The 23,824-nt window shown below is 38.5% G+C and overlaps 1 protein-coding gene and 1 long non-coding RNA gene across 5 annotated transcripts in view; one reads left to right on the top strand and one right to left on the bottom strand.

The window, feature by feature from the left end:
• Window positions 1-1,505: 1,505 nt before the first annotated feature.
• LOC130683940 (uncharacterized) lies at window positions 1,506-14,652 on the bottom strand. Its single transcript, XR_008998075.1, has 3 exons — window positions 14,404-14,652; window positions 1,802-1,997; window positions 1,506-1,635 (listed from the first exon to the last, which is right to left on the bottom strand). It is a non-coding gene; the product is annotated as an uncharacterized LOC130683940 (long non-coding RNA).
• A 3,792-nt stretch (window positions 14,653-18,444) lies between these two features.
• Window positions 18,445-23,824, top strand: part of PPA2 (inorganic pyrophosphatase 2) — a 96,371-nt gene continuing 90,991 nt past the window's right edge. For all 4 annotated transcript variants that reach the window (XR_005030156.2, XM_036911775.2, XM_036911776.2 and 1 more), the window contains exon 1: window positions 18,445-18,655. Coding sequence is in view for 3 of the 4 variants with exons in the window: in XM_036911775.2 (XP_036767670.2) it covers window positions 18,481-18,655 (175 nt within the window). In the remaining variant the exon portion in view is untranslated. The remainder of the gene's footprint in view (window positions 18,656-23,824) is intronic.

Genomic DNA, 23,824 nt, shown 5'->3' with positions numbered 1-23,824 from the left:
ACAGAGCCAACAGGATATATACCGGATAAATATGGAGAGTTATTATGATGGATTGGCTCATATGATTATGAAGGCTGAGAAATCCCATGATCTGCCACCTCAAGCTGGGCCCAGGAAAGCTAGTGGTGTAGACCCAGTCCAAACTCAAAGGCCTGAGGTCCAGGGAAGAACCAGGAGGCTGATGGCCTAAGTCCCAGTCCAAGTCTGAAGGCCTGAGAACCTAGAGCACCAATGTCCGGTGGCAGGAGATGATGTCCCAGCTCAAGCAGAGCAAATAAACCCCTTTTTTGACTTTTTGTTCTACCCAGGCCCTGGACAGATTGGATGATGCCCACCCATATGGGTGAGGGTATCTTCTTTACTCAGCCTGCTGATTCAAATGCTAATCCTTTCAGGATACACCCTCACAGACGCACCCAGAAATAGTGTTTTACCAGCTATCTGGGCATCCTTTAGCCCATTCACATTGACACATAAAACTAATATCCTCCTTTCTGCCATGTGGGCTATACAAGAGATGCCACTTGCAGACCATACCTCTGGCCATGGTTGGTTGGCTCAAGGTAGGTCGCTTGGCCCACAAACAGCCAATTAGAGCCATCACTGAGAATTTTGAATTTTGGACCAGAAGAAATATGACAATAGGAAACAAAATGTTAGACTCAGGAGCTGTTAGTAGCCATGGTTCTGGTTTACTGAAGAAGCTGGTAACAAGTATAAAATTGATACACCAAGGGAAAATAGGTTAAAAATCTGAGAAGGGAACAAGAGAAAATGAGTCCTGCAGTTATTTAAAGACCTGGGTTTCAGTTGTTTTTAAGGACCAGCTGTATCCTTGTGGCTCACTTGTTCAATATTTCCTTCAATTATGTGAGATACCTTGTCAAGTTATTCCCATTTTTGCTTACATTAGTTTAAGTTGTATTCCTGGCACTTGTAACAAAAGCATAGAACAAACACCATGGATGATCTCATTTAATTCTCTCAACCATCCTCTATGGTAGGTCCTATTATTCCCTTTTTACAGATTAGGAAACCAAGTTTAGAGAGGTTCATATCTTGCCCAGGTCAAGAAATTTGTGAGTAGCAAACACAGGAGCTTCCCCCTGCTGACTCCTCCAGCCACACCTTTTAAAACACAAAACTAGTGAACTATGACTGTAAGAGAAGAAGACTGATTTTGTGAAGAGCAAATTAGAACCTTCGCATATTAATAAGTGCTTTTCCTTTTTGGTTGTCTGGAGGATATACATTTTTCAAAGAAGGCTAGTGTATCAGTTAAACATGGTGCAAAACAAATCACTCCCAAACTCATAAATAACTCAATGCTTAAAACAATAACCTATTATTTTTCATGCATCTGAAGATGGGCTGAAGGTCAGCTGATCTATAGTGGGCTCAGTTGGAGGGGCTCTAGCTCACGTGTCACTCATCCTCCTTGGACCAGTGCACTGGTCATAACCAAAGCATAGTCTTCCCATGGAGACGGCACAGGTGCAGAGAGCAGGGCCAGACAAAAAGGCTCATTTTACGCCTTTACTTGTGTTACATTTTCTAAAATCCTTTCGGCTGAAAGAAGTCATGTAGCTGGACCCATAGTCAAGGTTGTGATCAAATATACTCTGTCTCAAGGGTCTGTAAAGAAACATGGGAAAGGACATGGAGACAGGGAGGGTAGAAGAATTCAGACTGATTAATGCAATCCGTCACACAGACTATTGTCATAAATGTTTTGAATTTTTCCTAGTAACGGTGTTCTGGTTAACTATTCCTATGGATTAGGAACTCAGAAAAGGCTCACCTGAATGGTTCTCACTCATGCTGTTTCTCATATGGTTGCAGTCAAATGATGGCTGGGGCTGGGAAGAAGGGAGTGCTGAAGCAGATGGGGACTGGCCGGGCACCTCGCTGTCATAGCCTTACCACGTGGTCTTCCAACATGCATTAGTTTGGGCTTCCTCGCAGCACGGTGGCCTTAAGGCACATGGACTGCTTACCTGAAAAGCAAGGCTTTAAGAGCAAGTAATCTAGCTCATGAAGCTGAAGCAAGCTCAGAAGTTATGTCACTTTACTTGTGCCACTAAGTTCTATCAGTTACAAGAGAGTCACAGCCTGCCCAGATTCAAAGCGAGAAATTTTGAATTTCACTTCTTGATAGGGGAGTGGCAAGTTTCTAGAGCATATGGAATGAGAGATATCACTGGTGATTTTTATATTTTAGCAATATAATCTGCCACAGGCAGTATGATATAACAGAGAACTGGACCTGTGTCCTAGTTCTGCTTTGCCACTTATCACAATGATCTGCCAGCGCTGGCCCATAGTTGGCATTTGATAAATAGCAAATGAATGAAAGTCTCCTTCAGGCTTCAGTTTCTTCCCCTGTATGGGACTAATAATATGTAAGGAAAGTTATGAATACATGAAATGAGAGATGAAGATGCTTTGAAAATTTGAAAGGGCATTTATCTGTGGGTATTTGTATCCTCTGTTTTTTCAGAGCCTACAGCATTCTGTTTGGAATATTCTCAGTGATGTCCAATCTTTGTCTTTCTGAATGATTTGTTTTTTGGAAAGATCTGCAGATCATGTGGAGCAGAAAAAGGACATATGATTTCACTTTATAATAACATTTTGGGGTCTAAAATGAGATGTTATGCTGAAACATATCTGATGAAACTGATTTCTTAAAGTGGCTGGTAACCTGGTCTGGGTAACATTTTCAAGAAAAATTTACTAAAAGAGTTTTGAGAGAAGACAGGGGAATCAAAATAACTTGTGATGGCTAGAAATAAGGAATAAATGCCCATTTGAATATTTTTAAAATATAGAGTCAAATACTTTATCATCTCTCTTGTCCAGTGTCTAAGGAAAGACTCAAGCTTTGTTTACTGGATGGGAAATTTGAGTTTTACTAGCAATCATTTAAAAGAAAAGCTAGCAGTATTAAGAAAAATAATTGTATTTACAACTAAGGACAAGCCCTAGATTCCCAAAAGTTATAAGAAAAGCACTTTAATTCAGTCACCTCTATATTCACCTTCTTAAGGCTAAAGTATCTAGATACTATTTTTCACTTGTATATGTTCTTTTCTTTTTGTGATCCTGGAAATCATGAATGGGAAGGCATGTTTAGGTATTATGTCTGAAGTTTTCTTTTACTCACAAAAAATAAATGATTGCTGGTCAGTGAAGCAAAAATAAATAATAAGAAAGAAAGTGATTTCAGCTAGTGGGGCTAATTAGTTACCAGCATTTTCTTTCTTAAAGGCATTTGGAAGCCTTTTCTATGGAAACCTTATATATCTGTGAAGAGTGGATGGCACTGTGCCATCAAATCCAGCCAAGAGTCTGAGCAGACCACTTAGGTAATTTTGATACTATTTTTATTTAGAGTAAAGTTCAGGCATAAAAATGTTTTAAAAGAGAAAAAATGTAAAAATATTTCAAAAATAAAATTACACATAATAAATAATATTCCACATAAGTTATATGTATGTTATAGTAAGATGGATAAATTTTTATAAGTATTCATAGAATTAGGTTGGAGATTTTATAAACATATAGCTAGAATTATGCACTGGATTTACATCATAGCTGATTGCATACTTTCCTAAAAAGATCACTAAAGATGATTGCATACCCACCCATTTCTTCTCAAACCTGCAAGGCAGTGAACAGCTAACAGAGATTCTTAGGTGGCTCAGGGGTCTGCTTGACTTTATGGGCAAGGCCTCTAACTAATTTCATTTGCACAGTCCCCTTTGCCTTCCTTCAGATGAGGTCAGACTCCGTCCTTGACAGCTCACACAACTGGCAATCCACTGCTGATTGGGCTGCTGGCTCATGCAGCAGATAAAGAGGATCTTTGTTGGCATTAGCCTGACAGGCAGTTACGGGCCCTGGCTGATCTTACTGTGAGAAGGGCCAGTGATTACATGACCCATGAATTGCTCAGATAGACGAAGCTGGTTTATAGCATGACTAGGACGTGTAATTGCTGTGCCCTTGCTCCAAGTCCTCAGGGAGTACAGATCCTCTACAGGGTAGGAAACCTCTTTTGGGGGGGTCTTCTAATCTGAGACCTAGATGGGGTTGAGAAGAGTTGTTTATTACATAAAATTTGTAACTCCAATTATGGCTACTTCCACAAAAGTCTTTTGATTCAAAGTATGTTACTTAATGAATGAACCTTGAAAACATTATGCTAACTGAAAGAAGTCAGTTGTAAAAGATTACATATTACATGATTTTGTTTATATGAAATGCCCATAATAGGCAAATTGATAAAGACAGAAAATAGAATAGTATTTGCCCAACACTGAGGGATTTGGGAGAGAATAGGGGTTGACTGATGAAGGGTAGGGGGTTTCTTTTTGGGTGATGAAAAAAAAAACCCAAAGTATGTTAAGGCATACTTCTTTGTGTTGATATATTACTATTTATCTCTTTTACAAAAGAAAAGTCCCTCATCTTAGAGAAAACACTATTAAGTATCTCTATGGGAACATTTATATTTTAGAATTAAGTAGCTCAGAAGGTCTAAGTCAAGAAAGACACAATAAACCAGCTTTAGACGTGTCATCCTAACAACAAGATTGTTCAAATATGCTGCATCACACCAGGCACCACTGAGCATATGAGTTCTGTGATTTTGTTATTTTATAATAAAAAAGAAACTCTTCAATAGCAGGGAAATAACTGAAACATGCTTAAGTCTAGTGGCAGATAATGGCAAATAACAAAACTTTTTTGAAGACACAGCATTTAGTTTTTTTAAAAGTTCATAAACATTTTAAATTTCCTTAACTGGTGCTCAAATACATAAATCACTACTGTTTTATGGCCTCCAAATTACAGCCCCACCCATCCTCCTAACCTTGCTTCCATTTTTCCACTAACTTATTCTTGCTGGGTCACAGTTCTTGATTCCTTTTCCTCCTCTATATCCAGTCATCTTAGTCCTTCTTCCTTTTGGACCGTGCTGCCTTCCTGGGCACCGGATTTGTGCATTCCTCTGCACCCTGGAAATCTCTGTCGCAGCTCCCCCACCTGTCCTGTTGCCTCCACGGCTGCTGGAGAGCTGTCTGTTTTCTGTCATTTTTGCTCCTACTCCCAATGCTCCCATGTATCTTGCTTAGATTCTTCCAGGGGCTCCGAATCAGACCCAAAATGCCATTCTTAAATCCCTCCAGTGGATTGGCCACACTCCCACTGAAGTGATAGCTATAAAACAGAAATCAAATAATGGCATTCCATGCTTAAAACCCCTTATTGGGTCCCCATTGCATAAAGGATAATTCCTGCCATCTTTCAAATGTCCTGTAAGGCTCTATGTGATCTGTTGACTACTCTCCTTTGTTACTCATTGTGATCCACCCAGTGGACTGTTTTTTGTCTTATCTTCTTCCCTTGCTTTCATTTTATCTAAAAATTTTTGGAGGGGGAAAAGGTCAGAGTAGTAGTGATTCTTAAGGAGTGTCTTAGGTTCATACAAAAGAGACTGTCACAGGCGAGTTGGATTAGTTCTCAGAGGGCTCAGAAAATGCTTCGCTGTATTGTTATTCCAGCATCACTTTTGCTGAGGGTCATCTAAAGCCTTTTTTAAATACTGAAGTAACATATTTATTGTAACAACAATAAAAAAAAACCACTCAGAAGTAAGCTTCCAACATGTCCTTCCAGATTTCTTTCTATATTTATTAGCATATATGTACACACAGGTAAATATTTTGGAGAAGCAAATAAAAATTATAACCCCTCTCCCAGAAATAGCCAAACCTCTGAACAGAGGGCTAGAAATTAAGATGTATTTATGATGAACCCATGTGTAGGACTTTGTTCGCTTTTTCCCTTGGACTGTGGAGATAGTCACCTGATTGGTCCATTTAATAGTTTAACTTCATCCCTTCCCCTCTCTCCTTCTGCCCTTGCCCACAGGGTGGAAATTCGCCTTGGTAACTGCAAACTGTTACACTGTGTAGCTGGGTTGCTCTTTCACTGAGGAAGCTGTATCACATTGAGAGGGCCATTGTCCAGGAACTCCAGGATGAGCAGTGGTGTAATCACACTTCCATCTACTATGTATCAGTCAGTTACTAATTTTTGCCAATGCAATACACAACAAAACCACAAGGCTTCCTGTTCTAGTTTGCATTTTCCTTCTTGCTAACAATGGTTGAGCATATTTTTATATATTTATTGATAACTTGTGATTTTTCTGTGAACTGCCTTCTTTTGTTGTATACTCCATTATTGGGTTAATTTTCTTTTTATTGATTTGTAAAAGCTTTTTATAATATTAAATATTGTGATGGACACAGAGATGTGCCATCCAGATCCCCCTTCAGGGAGGGGCTTATTCCCTCAGATGCAGGAAGAGCTATTAGCAGAGAGCCTTCAACTGTCAGTCCCTCCAAGGATGGCAGTGGTGACAAAGCCACCTTGTCCAAGGTCCCACCCTCCCCATAGTAGCTTACACCCAGTGACTAATGTGGTGGAGGGAAGGTTATAAAAGTCCAGCCATTCTTGCCCAATAGGAGACAGTTCTGACAGGCCACTTTAACTCTAGAACTCCCTGTGCAGTCAGCCAAAACTGTTGTTTGGGTCTACTTTACAACTGGTCCTCCCCCCTGGCCAAATCCTGAATCCTTCCCCTACCTTCCACAGGGATTGATCCTAAGGGCAATTCCTAATAAATATTCTCTGTTAGGTTCTGCTTCCTAGAGAATCCACCCTGAGAAAAATATGTATTTTTTTATGGCAAATATTTTCTCAGAAATAATTCTCTGGCAAATATTGCCTCAGGGTCTTTGCACATTCTTTTCCCATATGTCACTTTTCTCTGGGCTCTCTCCTATTTCCTGTAGGTATCAGGTAAAATGTCATATCCTTACTGAGCCCTCCCTTGATCTGCAACCCAAATTAAGTCTCCCTGTTATTCTTCTCTGTCACAGCTTTCTATATTTTCCTTCACAGCACTCATCTCAGTTTTTAATCCTATCAGTAGATTTATGTGATTGTTTGTTTAATGACTGAATCCTTCATCAGATGCTAAGCACCACAAAGGCAGATGATTTCCTCTTTTTTCATCATCCTATGTCCAGTCATGATCATAGTTCCTGACATGGAGTACATCTTTAGTAGATATTAAATAAATGACAGGATGAATAAAAGAGGGAGAAAAAAATAAGTTCTTTTTCTAAAAACAATTTTCAAACAAGAAAAATTCCTCAGCTACTGAGTTTCTAATACAAGCATCACCAATTGAAATTATGAAACCATTCTGCAGTCTTTTTTGGGGCCCTGAAGCCTTTCACGGTGTGGGCATGAGGTTTGATATAAATTAATCCTGTCCACATTTTCTAGCAATCGATTACTTGAAATTTATATCAAAAAACTGCCTTTAGAACCCAGGGTTCTTTTGAATCCAATTTGAAAACCATTATTCCATGTAATTAGAATAGTATAAGAGAGGGAAAAAGGAGTTGTATGGTTAAACCATTTAAAAACAAAATTAATTCCCACTGCTCAAAGCCTAGAGGGAAAAGCTAGAATGTGGGCAGAGAAAATGGGTTGTCTTATTAGATTTTGTTCAGGACCTGTCTTAACCAATTTAGTAGCTCACTTTTGAATTGAATTAGAGCATTACCATGATAACTGTATTTATAATATTATAAGAAATTTATAATGTGTTACTTGGAGCTGAAATTTCTCATGATTATTTTAGCTAGAAGCAATTATAATACTTAACCAAGCAAAGCTTCTATTTTTTATGCCCTTTAACAATGTGTAGTTAAATCACATGTGAATCTTGTATGATGGATAAATTTTATTATGTCCAATTTAGTAAATAGCCAGAAAGACTGAAAGCTTAGTACCAAATGTATTCTGCATATCACTGAGACTTGGTTAAAAACAACTCGATTATCTTCTATATTTAAGAGGTATATGGGCCTTAGGACATGGACTTATTTTTCATATATATCAATATATATAATTGTAAGAATTTCTACATGCTAACAACAACTTTTTTATTTTCCAGAAAAAGGGGAATAAAACTAATTTCTCATCTTTCAACCCACTATGTCTCTATTTGCTGGGTGAGTCTGTTCTTGGGCCTCTCATTTCATCAAAACTTGGAACAAAATCTCTTTTAAAATAAGGAAGAAAAATATTTTAAAAAACAAGTAAAGGACAGGCAGATCTCCTCCCTGCTTCTCAATCATGACATGCTTAAAAAGGAATCAATACTTATTTTTTCTTTTGTCCTCTATTCTTCTATTCAGCTCTTCTTAACCACTTCCACCAAAAAATATGTGCCCCTTCCCTTTACACCTAGTAAAGGTTAGGTATTAAAAAAAAAAAACAAGACATCTCTCTTCTCATTTACTTCTAATTAAAATTTAGCACTGATGAATGTAGGCAACAAACCCTTTGGTGATGTCAGCACTATCTGTGATTTTTGTCTCCAGTAGAAATGGTATGTAATCGTTACATCATTTTCCCAACGTTGCAGATGTCTCTAAACCTTCACCCCCATCACTGCTTCAAAATTATGGTAATTTTTAGGTTTTGCTGTGAGATCTAGTTGTGTATGTCTCAGTGAACAAGCAATTATGTTATTATTAAAAAGTTTAACATTATTAAAGTATGCTATTATTATTTAAACAGTATTGTGTTTTTGTGAATATATTTCAATAGAATTGGTTTATTCTTTAACTGTATATTTTTTTTCATGTATTTATAAACATTTTGAGAAAAGTTTCATAAGCCTCTCATGAGATTGCTAATGGGATCTGTGGAACAAAATGGTTAAAAATTCCTCAAGCAGGGATTTTCAACCTTATTAGACCTGACTTTCACCCTCTTAAAAATTGAGGTGAAATTCATATAATAAACAATTAGCCATTATAGAGTGTACAAGTCAGTGGTATGTAGTGCAGTTTAATATTGTACAGTCATTACCTCTCTAGTTTCAAAATATTTCACCATCCCAGAAGAATACTCCATACCCTTTAAGTAATCACTCCCCATTCCTCCATCCATCCCCTGCCATCCACCAATCTTTCTTCTGTTTTATGGACTTGCCTATTCTGGATATACCACATAAAAGGAATCCTGCATGTGTGACATTTTGTGTCTGGCATCTTCCACTTAGCATGTTTTCAATGTTCATCCATGTTGTAGAATGTATTGGAACAGACATTTGATTCAAAGAAGATATACAAATGATCAAAACACACAGGAAAAAGAAAAATGTTCAATTTGATTGGTCATTAAGAAAATACAAATAAGCACAGTAGGAAAACACTATACATTTAGTAGAATAGCTATGAAGATTATTTTTAAAAAGAGAAAATAACAGGTATTGACAAGGATGTGGAGAAATAAGGATGCTTGTACATTGCTGGTGGAATGTAAACTGGTGCAGTTGTTGTGGAAAACAGTTGGGGGGTTTCCTCAAAAAGTTAAACATAGGCTTGCCATATGATCCAGGAAAAAGGAAAACATGCCTATGCAGAACCTTACATAAAAATGTTTATAGCAGGATTACTTGGAATAGCCAAATGTCTATGAATGGGGGAATGGATAAACTAAATTTCCTTTTTAGTAAGAAATTTTTGTAACAGCATCTTTATTCTCCTAAAATAAAATTGACAGATAATAAAACCTATTGCATGGATAATTTTCAAAAGAACCAATATAATGGCTATCATATAAAAAGGCATGAAAGACAATTAAGTCGTAAAAAAATATTATACATATTTCAATATATAAATGCTCAGGTACCAATACTCAAGACATGAATTAATCATATGTTTACATTTATATTAGAAGCACCATGAATTAAGAGCTATAAGGGCAGAATTATACAGTGTGTTGTATTAAAGACTCAAATGCTAGAAGCATATCAAAACAGTGCAAAAATACTTTGAATTATATTCAAAATGTCATTAGTTTTCAGGCTGAGATAATTTTTTAAAAACAGGTTTTGCACCTACGGAAATGTCTGATGGGACATTTAAGAGCAACGAGGGACACAGGACAACACTTCCCTGTGTAGGGCTATCATAAGTGTTGTGGGATATATGACATCCCTGGCCCCTGCACACTATGTGGCAGTGATGCTCCTTAATCATTGTGACATCAGGAAACACCCCGACAATTTAAGAAGTGCTTCCTTGAGGGCAGTACTGCTCCTTTGAGAACATGTGACCAAAAATGTGGTCCCAGCCCCTTGAAATTTCTCTCATGATTCATATTTTACCCTTAAAATTCAATGCATATCTGTATTCTATGATACAGTATAAATGCACCTATTTGAATACATATGTAACTCTCAGTTTCTGAATTGCATGGAGACCAGTGTCAGTATGTTGCATATTCCTTAAAATGCAAGTCTAATTTCAAAAGCATTCATGAATAATGTAGGTGTCCCTGTGGCCTTCAAAGGAAGTCTTAGGAAGGAGAGATATTTCAGCACATACTGCAAACCTTCTCTAGAATCAGTTTTAAATCTCTCTGTTCTTTTCACAAAGTTCCTTTCCTTTCCCAACTATTTATCCTTCAGCCTTTCCAGCCAAACTGGCTTCTGATCTTTTAACAATTCTCTCTAAATCTTCTACTTTAACCCACTCCCCCAAACAGACCAAACATTACACAATAAAATCCAGTGACCAAGTGTCCTGGTCCCTCCCTCCAGATGGCTGCCAATTCTTCAAGCAGTCATCTTGATATTTGTCCTTTGGCCACTTTATGGTAGTACGAGGCATTTTGGTACTTGGGATTTTGTTTTTAAGGCTTTGCGGCTTTAGAAACAGACTTACATAAACACATGGGCCCCCAAATCTGCTCTCTGTAGCCCTGCCCCTGGTTTCCTCTGACGTCCTGTCCTGTTCTGATGCATCAGCAGCTGTGGTGTTGACACCCCACAGTGCCTTCTTCCAAGTAACTGCTTAAAAATTGCTTTAAAACAAATTCTGTTCTCTTGGACTCTCCTGGCAGTGGAAATTTAGGAAAAGAACTTTGAAACAGTGTCACTTCAGAAAACAAAATTCACTATTTGCTATTAGGCATCCTGAAGGCTTGGTCACCGAGATTGTGGTTGCAAAGATCCATTTACTTATTGTATGTCAGGTGGTTTGAGGTGTCAGGTCATTGGAAACCTGGAAATCTCTTCTTCAAAGTATGCAGAGCTATGTCCTGATATTTGAGTTGAACAATCTTTTCAAGAATTTTCACAAAAACATCCTGATGAATAATCATACAAGTATGGATCTCATACATATATGAGGTCTGTGAAGTATGAAGAGAAAAAGGATAACCAGTGAACTATTGCCTCATTCAGAAACTTACTCTGTCTATATTCAGAAACCTTCAAAGTGGGGGCTAAAACTAGTTGCTCTTTAATAGCTGCACATGTGAAAAAAGAATTTTTATATTTCAAATTAGGTATCAGTAGCTCTTCAAAAAAGGACCTTTGAGCTTTTTCATTCAGTTAGTGGAGCTGGGGGTGGTGAAGAAGGTGGGTAAAAATTTGTAAAATAAAACAATTAGATGGGACATTTGCTTAAAAATAAAAGGATACAGAATTTTCTCAATAATAATAAAGAAGAATATGCTAGAACCACCTAAAGAGTGAAACTGTCCATGGTATTCCCACAGGGGAATCTACTTCTGCTTATAAAATGATTAATGATTTTGCTGACTAGTAGCTGTAAAAGTAGCATGGTATGTATGGCCTTTGCTAAAGCAACAGCAGTTCAAGTTAAGAGCAAATGTTATAAATACAGGATCTAAAAGTACTAATGACACTCTTACAGACACTATTTTCAGAGGAGAATGGAAAGTACAGTTAAGAGAAAAGGAGTGATAATATTTTATAAATTTAGATATTATTTTGAAAGTTTTTGAGATGTTATGTCTCTGGAAATCACTTAGATTTTATCAGTTTTATTCTTTAGGTTCACAGCAAAACTAAGCAGAAGTTACAGAGGCTTCCCTTAGACGCTTTACCCCACACACATGCACAGTCTCCCTACAATCAGTATTCCTCAATCAAGAATTCATATGTTACAATTGAACCTACACTGGTACATCACCATCACCTAAATTCCTTAGTTTACATTAGGGTTCATTCTTGGTGTTGTACATTCTTTGGGTTTTGACAAATGTATAATGACATGTAACCATCATTATAGTGTCATACAGAGAATTTCCAGTGCCCTAAAAATCCCCGGTGCTGTGCCTATTCATTCCTCCCCCAACTCCAACCCGTGAAAACCACTAATCTCTTTATTCCCTCCATGGCTTTGTCTTTTCCAGAATTCATACAGTTGTAAGCATGCAGTACTTAGCCTTTTTAGATGGGCTTCTTTCACTTAGTAATATGCATTCAAAGTTTCTGCATGTCTTTTCACAGCTTGATGGCTCATTTCCTTTTTAGCACTGAATGATATTCCATCATCTGAATAGCACAGTTTATTTACCCACTTACCTACTGAATAAAGAACATCTTGGTTACTTCCTAGTTTTGGCAACTTGGAGTAAAGCTGATATAAACATCCATGTGCAGGTTTTTGTGTGGATATAAGTTTTCAGTTTGTTTTGGTAAATGCCAAGGAGCATGATTGCTGGATCGTATAATTAGAGTATGTTAAGTTTTGTAAGAAACTGTCAGTCTTCCAAAGTTGCTGTACCATTTTCCATTCCCATCAGCAATTAATGAGAGTTCCTGTTGCTTCACATGCTCAAAGCATTTGGTATTGTCAGTCCTTTGGATTTTAGCTGCTCTAATAGGCATGTAGTTGTATCTCATTGTTGTTTTAATTTGCAATTCCATAACTGCCTACTTCCTCTAATCCCCAGTTTTATTGAGATATAATTGACATACAACAGTGTTTAAGGTATACAATGTGATGATCTGACACACATGTCTATTGTGAAATGATTACCATGATAAGATTAGTTAACACCTCCATCACCTGACATAATTACCTCTTTTCTTGTGATGGGAAACATGTGATATCTATTCTTTGAGCAATTTTCAAGTATACGGAACAGGATTTTTCATTATAGTCATGATGCCTTGCATCATATCCCTAGAACTTATTCACCTTTTAATTGGATGTTTGTACACTTTGATGAACATCTCCTCATTTTTCCCATTCCCCAGCCTCTGGCATCCACCATTCTATTGTTTCTTTGAACTTAGCTATTTTTTTAAATATTCCACATATAAGCAATACCATACAGTATTTGTCTTTAACTTTTTCACTTAGCATAATGCCCTCAAGGTCCATCCATGTTGTCACAAATGACAAGATTTCCTTCTTTCTTGTGGCTAAATAATACTCCATTGTGTATATATACAATATTTTCTTAAGGAAACTCTAGATGTCCCATTGGTGGACTTTAATTACATGGCCATACCTATCACATGGGAGATGGGAAACTACTGAAATAAAAATATTCAGTTTTTATTTGGGCAGCCAAAAATTGTTCTGCTAATAAAAGAAGGGGAGTACTGATATTGGGGGACATTGCAGGCTCTGTTGCTCACAAACTTACTCAATCTTATTGCAGTCTATCTCACTATTTTTTATTCTTTCACCCATTTTCAAATCAGGTTGTTTGTTTTGTCATTTTTGATTTTTAAGAGCTCCTCATCTATTTTGATAATAGTCCTTAATCAGACAGGTCTTTTGCAAATATATTCTCCCCAGTCTGTGGCTTGTCTTATTCTCTTGAGGTATCTTTGCTTTTAGTAAGAAAGATAAAAATCCACTGCAGCATACAATTTCAAAATCTAAACTTAGCAGACAAAGCTCTTACTGTTTTCTTGTACTGTAGAATAATAGTATTTAAATGAAGGATGATATAACACTTCAACATGTATTTAGAAGGAAAAAAGTTGACATATAGTGGCCTGAACTCTAGATAACATTTAGAAACATTTTATAACATTTTTGTGACAATATGACAAATACTTTAAAGGTTTGGTAACATGAAAATGTTTTAAAATTGCCTCTTCGGATAAAGTATTCAAAAGGCAAGTGAAATATCACAGTCTATGTGTCCGTAAACAGAAAAATTAGGAAATGTTCAAAATTGCTTTAAAAGTCTCATTATTTTATTGAATACTACTGTATTTCATGCCCACCATCAGCCCCAACTAGGTTAGCTATTGGCTAGCAAACATGAGCAATAGTAATTAACAAATTTTTTAATTTGCTTATTTATCATGTTATAGGAAAGGATAATTCATTTTAGAGATATTTGCTATAAAAATTAACACATAAACTACTCCATAATTCTGAAATTCTTTTATATCCTATTAGGGTAATCCAGCATTTCAGAAAATGACAAGGATAACCATAGTGGATTTTGTATTATGCTTACCATTGTTAAAAGCAGAAGCAGAACTGGGATTCGCTGATTGTCTAACATTTCTCTAGCTCCGTCTCCTCACTCTACCGCAGTTTCATTGTTGTGGAAGTCACTGGCATGTGCCCGTGTTAATGAAGGACTTTTGCTGTAGCTGCCAGCCTGTTCAGGGATGGCCTCAGCTGCTTTGTCTAAGTCATGCCTCTTTCCAGGGAAGCCCATAGCCAATCATTGGGGTTATGAAGGCCCAGCAATTCTGGCCCTATGCTGGACAACTCTAACAGGTCATTCAAGTCGTAGAACATTCGGTGGGGCCAACTGAAGCTGCTGCTGAGGCCTGCATCACAGCCCCACTCCTCCCTCTACCGGATCTTGCTTTCTGACCTTTGCTTCCACATACCAGTCCCAGGGGTGCATCCTAATAAACACCACACATGCTGAACTTTATCTCAGTCTGTTTCTCAGAGAAGCCAACTGGTGAAAATATTTTTATCTTGCATTGTTTCCAACTCAACATGTCCCAAGGCAATTTTATGATCTTATTTCCAAAGTTAATATTCCATTTTTATTTCCTTGTATCTGAGAATAACACCTTTTGGGTATTTTGTATAGAAAACCGAATAATTTTCTTTACTCTTCCATTCACCATTCCACTACTTCCAATCAGACATCAAATTTTGTAAGTTTTGTCAAATCCAATGTTCCTTTCTGTTTCCACTGCTAGGATTAATGTCTGGGTCCTTATCAACTGATATGTGAATTACTGCCAATATCTGGACATTTTGGCTCTTATTTCCTATTCTGGGCCCTCCTATATATTATTTATAAATCAGTTTTCCTATATCATCAGTTTATAAAATCAATTCCCTATTCAAGAATCTCTGGTAGTTTGTATTTTGTAAACTCTAGAAATGTTATTTAGTGGTTTCATGTATTTATCTTTACTCTCCAATTTACAAACTCCTGGAATCAAGAGTTAAACTTGCTACCTGATGGTAGCAGGAGATGTCAGTGATGGAAGTTCAATGTCTAAATTTGAAATAATTAACTATTATGTAATAAATATTACCCTCAGGAATTCATACTTAAAAATTTTAAAGAATCTAAACTGATTTACCTATTATTACTTATAATTGATATTACTAATATACTCTAAATTCTGATTCTCAAATATTTCAGTAAATTACAGGGAATGAAAGGTAGGGATTTAAGTGATTAATAAGTGAAACTTATTTAATAAACTTCATTGTTTCATTTTCTGAATGCATGATAAACTTGGTAATATTTAATAATGTAATTTACAAAATAACAAGTAAGTGTCAATATTTCATTTTAAGCAAACATTTTATTATCTAAAAATCCTTAATATTTTTATTGGTTTCTTCAAATCTGGATGCACATAACTTGTTGGCAGTTACTAATAAGGTATGTTGCCAGAGTTAAGGCAAACTACTGGCAAGAGAGTTCTCAGAACTACATACTAAGTTCTCCCAATGGAAAATTACAAGTGTTGAGAATGGTGTTAATTTGAGAAACAATTCTCCTGAGAAAATTCTTCTCTTCACCATTTTCTAAAGAAAGCCATTGTTTTTAATGCCATGAAGCAATAAAAAGTCTAAAAATCAGACACCTAGAATGTTTGATCATATTCTAAGAGTCCATAAATCATTAAAAATTAACCCACAACTTTATCTCAATAGAACTTTGTCTTTTTGGAACCCCTGACCTCAAAGTTTAATTAAGTTAAGCTTTTCTTCGAGACAGGGAAGCAATAAAATTATACAGCCACTATGATATATGCACAAGATAAATTTTTTCCCCTTTTATGGGAGAATCTTCCTTATAGTTTAGTCTAATCAAATCAACACATTACAAAGCCACCACTGTGATGAAAGCATTTTAGGATCTACAATCTAAGTAGAGAGTCTAAGTGGTAAGTGTAATATCTTTTCTGGATGCTTTCTATAACTTGAGTAGACCAGTCTTCTAATTTTAACTGTCATCATATAAATGGAGTTGCTGAAAGATACTGGTGCACAGTAAGGAAGAATGTGAAACTTGTTCACAATTGGAGTAGAAATACATAGAGTTCTCACAGATCTTTCCAAGGAAAGTTGGACTATAGGGAAAGAAAGTAACATTTGTGGCAGACTGCTGGTTGTCCTTCAATATTCATTTGCCCCTTCATTTGTAGTAGTATGATTCCTAATTTTTATCTGGGACTATGACCAACCAGAAAAAAGGCTACTAGTTTATAGTTAGCTGTGGCCAGTGGACTAAGTGCTTCTCAATGGGATGTAGGCAGAAGTCATATAAATAATCTCTGAGATGTGTTCTTAAGGGAAAGTGCACACTCTTTTTTTTCTCCTTCTGTCTTGCTTGGTGGAATGAAAATGTGATGGTTGGAGCTGTAGCAGTCATTTTGGATGAGGGCAACCTTGGCAATGGTGATCAAACACATATGAATAACAAAATAGAAGTAACTTGGCTTCCTCATATGGGAGAGCCCTGTATCACCTACTCCAGACATTTATGTTGATCAAAATTCATACCACTGCCTAGATATAAGTAGTATTCTTTCTGTATAGTTACATCATGGTGATAGAGCCATCTTGGTAAGGTTTCTGCTTTCAGATTTTTGTGCAAATAGGTTTGTTTCAACCAATTTTTAGAAATCTTGTCTATCTTGTTAACATTAAAAACAAGAGGATGTAGCTGTAGCCATGGAGTAGAAGTTAACTAGTTTAGACTAACATCAGATGTGTTATCATGACTTAATCACTATAAATTAGTTAACAATCTACATAAAGATGTTTATCTTATAAAAGCCAAGATTTTAAGTTAAAATTATATTTTTCATGAATTTATGTATTGTTGTGCTTATTAACATTTCATATATAAGCCAAATTTTACAGCAGTATTTTAAGAGGTTATTATTTTTAAAAGACCTCCTTTTTATTTAAAACCATATCATTTAGTCTCTGCAGAGGTCATAAGTGTACTTTATTGTAAAAAAAATTGTTACTGTTTCTGCAAAATTGTTACTCTTACTTTCAGTTTATAGACTGAATAACTGAAATATTTAATTTTTTAAAAGATGTTTAATTTTTAATATTAAAAAAAGCTTATTTATTGCTCTCTTTTGGATTCTTACTCTGATTTTTGTGAGAATCGACCTTCATATTTGACAAGGAGGTCACTGATGGCCTTGAGAAGGTGGAGGAAGCCCATCTAGACTGAGTTGATGGAAGAATATGACCAAATGCAGATAATGCGTAGGGACAACTGTTCCCATAAATTTTTCTGGAAAGTTGATAACCAGAATTTCATAGGCTAAGGAGAAAGATTTGGTAGGGTATTCTAGGAGCAATTTAAATCAACAATAAAGGAACCATTATTACATGTAAGTCATGGCACTACATCTTTCAAGGATTCTAAATCTTAAATCCTAAATTAACAATCCAGTGGTCCGGTCAGGGTGACAGCTTCACAAACATACAGATGTAGTTCGAAGTGGATATGTGTAAGTGAAATATGAGAAGAAAAAAAGGGTAAATCAACCCTTCTTGGGATAAATAGGAAAGGGCTTCATGGAAGAGATGGCATTTGAGGGTCACTTAACATTTTTTCTATAAGCCAGTGTCAAGGTCAAGTCCTTAAAAGGTCTGATGATTATGTCATAATGTTTTTGTGTGTGTGCCTGCTTGTCTCTTCCATGGGACAGGAGAGAGCAGTGCCTGGCCCATATATTAATATTAACTCAATATTATCATATTATAGGAAAAAATGATAGGCAATATTAACTGGGTGAGTGGAGGAATTAATGCATGTATGCGTAAGTGACAACGAGCTCCTCAGAGGTGGTGGACCTTGTCTTGCTCATCTTTGCACAGCGGCCTAGCTGCGGGTTCGGCGCGCCTTCGGTGGCGCTTGGCGGGGCGCTCGGATCTCCCCGTCAGCCTCCAGGGCAGGTCTAGCGGGAGGCGGAAATCCAGACACGAGGCGCGCGGGAGCGACGGCTCCGGGCGGTAGGGGGCGCCGGCGCGCGGCAGGCCCGAGCCCCGACCACCGCCCCGCGCAGATCGGACCGCCATGCGCGCCCTGCTGCCGCTGCTGCGCACGGGCCGGGGCTGGTGCGCGGCCGCCTCCGTAGCCGCGCGCCTGCCGTGGGGAGCGAGCGCAGGGCCCGGGCCGCGCCGCGCCATGGCCCTGTACCGCACGGAGGAGCGCGGCCAGCCGCACTCGCCCGGCTACCGCCTCTTCTTCAGTAAGTATCTCGCGGGGGCGCTGCGGCGCTGCGCGGCGGAGGCGGCTGGGGAAGGGACCTTACCCCTTCGGACCGGGACGGCGGCCGCTCGGGGCAGGCCTCTTTCCCTCGCGGAGACAGAGCTGCCCGCGAGGGGCGGCGGGCCAGTCCCCAGACGCGGGGCGCAGGGCGTGCGTGGCCTCCCCGCCGCGGCCGCCGGGCAGCGCCGCGTAACTGCCTTGGGAAGGCCGGCACGGGCGTAACGGGGCTCCTCCCCGTGCGGGCTGCCTGCGGCTGGAGAGGCGGCGGGGCTTAGGGACGCCCGCCCGGTTCGGCGATCTCCCTGTTCGCGGGCCGGGTCGGGGACCCTGAGGAAGGATCCCCCAGGAACATGTATTTAGACCCACAAGTTTGCGCCTTGAATGTGGTCGCCGACCAAGAGCCGCGTGAGCTCCAGGGTAGCCTCCTGCTCTCCCCAAACTGAGCAAGCGACTTTGGGACATCGAACCGGCCAATCTAGGCAGGGAAAGATCCAGGTGTCCGCTAGTCTCATTTTTCTTTGCCCTCCCGTATTTCTCTGTGTAGGTTAGCTGTAAAGTGAAAACAAGAGGCCGGTCGAGTTGCCTTCATGACTCGCTGATTCAGAGCCCTAAGCGGGGTAGTACTTTTTTTTCTGTAAAGCAGGCCTTGCCTTATCGCCCACCTGTTAGCATCAGCTCTGGAGGTTTTCAGATCTAAGCCGGAACCCTGGGTTCTTCAGCTCTGATTAGCTCTGTGACCCCAGACGAGTTTCTTAACTTGCTAATAGGCCTTGGTTTTTCTCATCTCTAGAATTACATGGTAAGAGTGTATGTAAAATGCTTAGTCACAGGGCTCAGACTATAAATTACTATTATTAATAGTATCTGTAATCATTATTGATACCTGTAATTTATAAAATGTTTGCATGTATCCAACTTGAGGGTAGGGCTGAGGAGTATTTTATGGGAGACAAAACTGAATTTGCATAGTCCTGTGATTATAATGCAGCTGATAACAAAAATTCCCATTTTCTTAAAAATATTGGTTGCTTTTTCCCCCTCTATGTTGCATATTCTTTTCCATCCTTGTTTGGTCAAGATTGATCAGGTGGAGAAGGAACTATTTACAAGAAGTCCCAAATTTCTGAATGGAGTGTGTTCCAGGTTAAAAATGTGATAATTTGGGGACAGTTTGCAATAGAAACAGCATTATAAAATGGCTGTGGATAAAATGAGAGTTCCTGTGGCCAGGATTCTCACCTGGCCGTGGTTGACTAGCTCACCACACACCTGTGGGCAATACATGGCTGTTGACTCTATATGAAGAGCTCTGCCCAGTGCTCTGGGGGTGACATGGCACAGCTGCAAGGCTGCAGGAGAGCAGAGACAAGGCTGGAGTGGTGGCAGCACTGAGGACAGAGAGGCCCAGAGGACGGCTGTGCGGGACGACTGTGCAGAGAGGCTCAGAGGACTGCTGTGTGGGATGGCTGTGCTGGCAGAGGGACCCAGAGGACGGCTGTGCAGACAGAGGGGCCCAGAGGCAGAGACCGGCTTGCTGCATGCAGACTCGGTCTGAGTGAATGGGATTTTAGTGACTGACCTGCCACCTGGAAATAAAGTTGGGTATGACGCTTTCACCCCAAGAACATTTTACTGTCATTTTCTTTGGTCACATTGAATCCATAGCAAACTTGCCTGGTGCTAAAACCCATTGGCAAGACATGGCAGTTAGGTTTTTAAGAAGATAGAAGCTTGTCTGATGCATAATATAGTAAGAGTATTCTAGATTTGCAATAAGCACAGTAATTAATAATGGACAACAATGTCGTCAAATATTTTTTAAGTACTAGACATTGTTAGAGGTGGCACTGAGGAGATTCTAGTTATGGGCTCTGCCCTCAAGAGAGTCACAATATTAATATAATTAAGGAAAATGTAAAAACACTGAAAAATATTTTACTTGAATGTTGGCTGAGAAAATCAGTCTTGAGGATCCTGGAGCATATGGCATAATAGCGTTGAGGCTTTGAAAAGGGGAGCCCTAAGCCTTGATCCTGGCTCTGCGGTGGTTAGCTCTCACTGTGCTATGGGCCAGTGATTGCTTCATTTCATGTGAGGCCTGTTTCTTTAGATGTAAAGTAAAGCAGATCATCTATCAGTGATCTTTTTTAGTGCTGATATTCCCTGAAGGTACTGCTTGAATAATAGCTAAGGTTCTCTACTGGGGCAGGGCCTCTGTTCAGGCATTTCTAAGGCTATATTGGCTTCTCATTGTGGTTTGTTTCTTCAGATACAAATGTATTTAAGACTCAAGATTTTTCTGTAACTAGAATGCCACAAGTAAAATATTTTTTTCCGCTCAGTTGGGATAAATGACAGAAGAAAGAAGGTTTTACTGAGGTAAAGGCAAAAACTGGAAGGAAGGGGTGTGGTTTGGGGGAGGGGCCAGGTAGGGAAATCTGAAACGGAAGGTACGTTGGTTTAAACAATTCCTGAGCTAAACACCAGGTGGCATGCTTGGCCCAGGACTATTTACTACTGCCTGGAAGGGGTAGAACAAAGTGAAAGGAAGCCACTTTAGTAGTAGTAAGGGGAAAACAATGAACCAATTGCTCTTTATAAAGATGGTCACAAATTGGGTATTTTTAACTCTGGTGGTGTCAGTATTCAGTACCATGGTGCAGTTCTCTCTCACTTCAAAGAGAAACATGAGTATAGCACTACTTGGCTGAAAAGTGTTATTCAGCATTATTATGTGGACTCATTTCCCACATTTTCAAGTATATCCAAGCCTCTGAAATACTAGTGCAGTAGGAGATAGACCATTTTTGAGCTTCATTTCTGTGAATGGTTTCTCTTTACATTTATTCTTAAGAATCAGAATAAATGATAGATGTAACACTTTTTTTTACCTCTTACATGGTGTTGATTTGTAGAAACAGTATGGAAATGAAACAGGATGATAGAGGGGAAAGAGTATTGTGGTGGGAACCATCAGGCTTCCTTGGTGCCAGCCCAGTCCTGGATTAGCTTTCTGTGGGCCCAAGTGCTTGATTTAACCTCACTGTACCTCATTTGAATAAACCATGGACGGAAGAGATTGGACTAGATGGTCATTTCCAAACTGCATAGTTGGGCACATGCTTCCCATGTATATTAGGTTTCCTTTAAACAAAGGACATTATGGTTAATAAATTAGGAGAGCATTTCCCAGTTTATTACCTTGGAGAGTCACAATGTGCATATCAAAGTCCTGGGAAATTCTAATGTAAAGTCCCAAACTTTTGAACCCCAAAGTCCTTATTTCTCAGAACATTTGTTAACATCTTAGTGATTCCAGAGGTTCATGAATTCAGGTTGGGAAGTGCTGGATGAGATGATTTCTGAAACTTTCAGAAGCAAGTGTGTCAAGGGAACAGTTCTAGACTAATAGTAAAAACACATGGGTAGTAGGCCTGGCTTCATTGTCTGGGGAGTCACTTGACATCCCTTAGCTTAATTTCTCTATCTGTAAAATGGGGATAGCACTAACAATTCTATAGAACTGTTGTGGCAGTTATGTATTTGAGACCCCAGGTGTAGTGATTATCAGTGTCTCATCATGGCACATGGTAGATGCTTAATATATGTTTTCAATTTCACTTTCGACTTTAAGAAAACAGTTGAAAATTCATATCGTTAGGTTCTGTGGATGGTGAAAACAATGGGATGTGGATAAAATTGAATATTTTGATTATGTCCCAGTTTATGAATTCCTAGGTCTCAGTTTTAATGGGCACTGAGCTAATTAATTGTGAAATCAAAATGGACTTAGACTTGTTTACGTGGGGCCAGAGACATGGCACTGCATATAAGTATTCCTTCCGCAGTCTGCATATTTGTGTTTGTTTTGTTAAGAACTTGAAAATACATTATTACAGATTTTTCAACTTTTCTCAAAGGATAAGGAGAAGCTATACTTTTCATAGTTTGGGTTTTTGTTACTATGGGGTAGACAGTAGGTTCACTTAGAGAAACAGTGCTGTAGATAATTCAGGTTGCTTTTATTTAGTATGAGAATCATGCAGTTCTTTAATGAATTTGTTTTATTATTTATAGTAAGCATATGTTTATGTTGAAATAACTACAGGCTTTCTTTTTTAAGTGTATCATTGAGTAGGAAGTGAAACTGCCATCGAATGTGCCATATATTTGGACTTAATAAAACTTCCTGTGAATAATCCACAAAATATTTGTTTAAGTCTTAAATAGATGAGTTCATATAACCTTTTTAAAAAAAATTTATTTATTTTTATTTTTTTGAGGAACATTATGTTTACTAGGCTCTACCCTACCCCAAGTCCCCCCCACAAACCCCATTACAGTCACTGTCCGTCAGCATAGCAAGACGCTGTAGAGTTACTATTTGTCTTTGCTGTGTTGCAAAGCCCTCCCCTTTTCCCCACCACCACCATTATACATGCTAATCATAATACCCCCTTTCTTCTTCCCTGCCCTTATCCCTCCCTACCCTCCCATTCTCCCCAGTCTCTTTCTCTTTGGTAACTGTTAGTCCATTCTTGGGTTCTGTGATTCTGCTGCTGTTTTGTTCCTTCAGTTTTTCTTTTGTTCTTATACTCCACAGATGAGTGAAATCATTTGGTATTTGTCTTTCTCCGCTTGGCTTATTTCACTGAGCATAATACCCTCTAGCTCCATCCATGTTGTTGCAAATGGTAGGATTTGTTTTCTTCTTATGGCTGAATAATATTTCATTGTGTATATGTACCACATCTTCTTTATCCATTCATCTACTGATGGACATTTAGGTTGCTTCCATTTCTTGGCTATTGTAAATAGTGCTGCGATAAACATAGGGGTGCATCTGTCTTTTTTAAACTGGAGTACTGCATCCTTAGGGTAAATTCCTAGAAGTGGAATTCCTGGGTCAAATGGTATTTCTATTTTGAGCATTTTGAGGAACCTCCATATTGCTTTCCACAATGGTTGAACTAATTTACATTCCCACCAGCAGTATAGGAGGGTTCCCCTTTCTCCGCAACCTCGCCAACATTTGTTGTTGTTTGTCTTTTGGATGGTGGCCATCCTTACTGGTGTGAGGTGGTATCTCATTGTGGTTTTAATTTGCATTTCTCTGATAACTAGCAATGTGGAGCATCTTTTCATGTGT

Source organism: Manis pentadactyla, chromosome 5, assembly GCF_030020395.1.
Source record: "Manis pentadactyla isolate mManPen7 chromosome 5, mManPen7.hap1, whole genome shotgun sequence".
Taxonomy (NCBI): domain Eukaryota; kingdom Metazoa; phylum Chordata; class Mammalia; order Pholidota; family Manidae; genus Manis; species Manis pentadactyla.
Note: the sequence above shows the minus strand (reverse complement) of the source record. Positions and strands in the feature narration are given on the sequence as shown.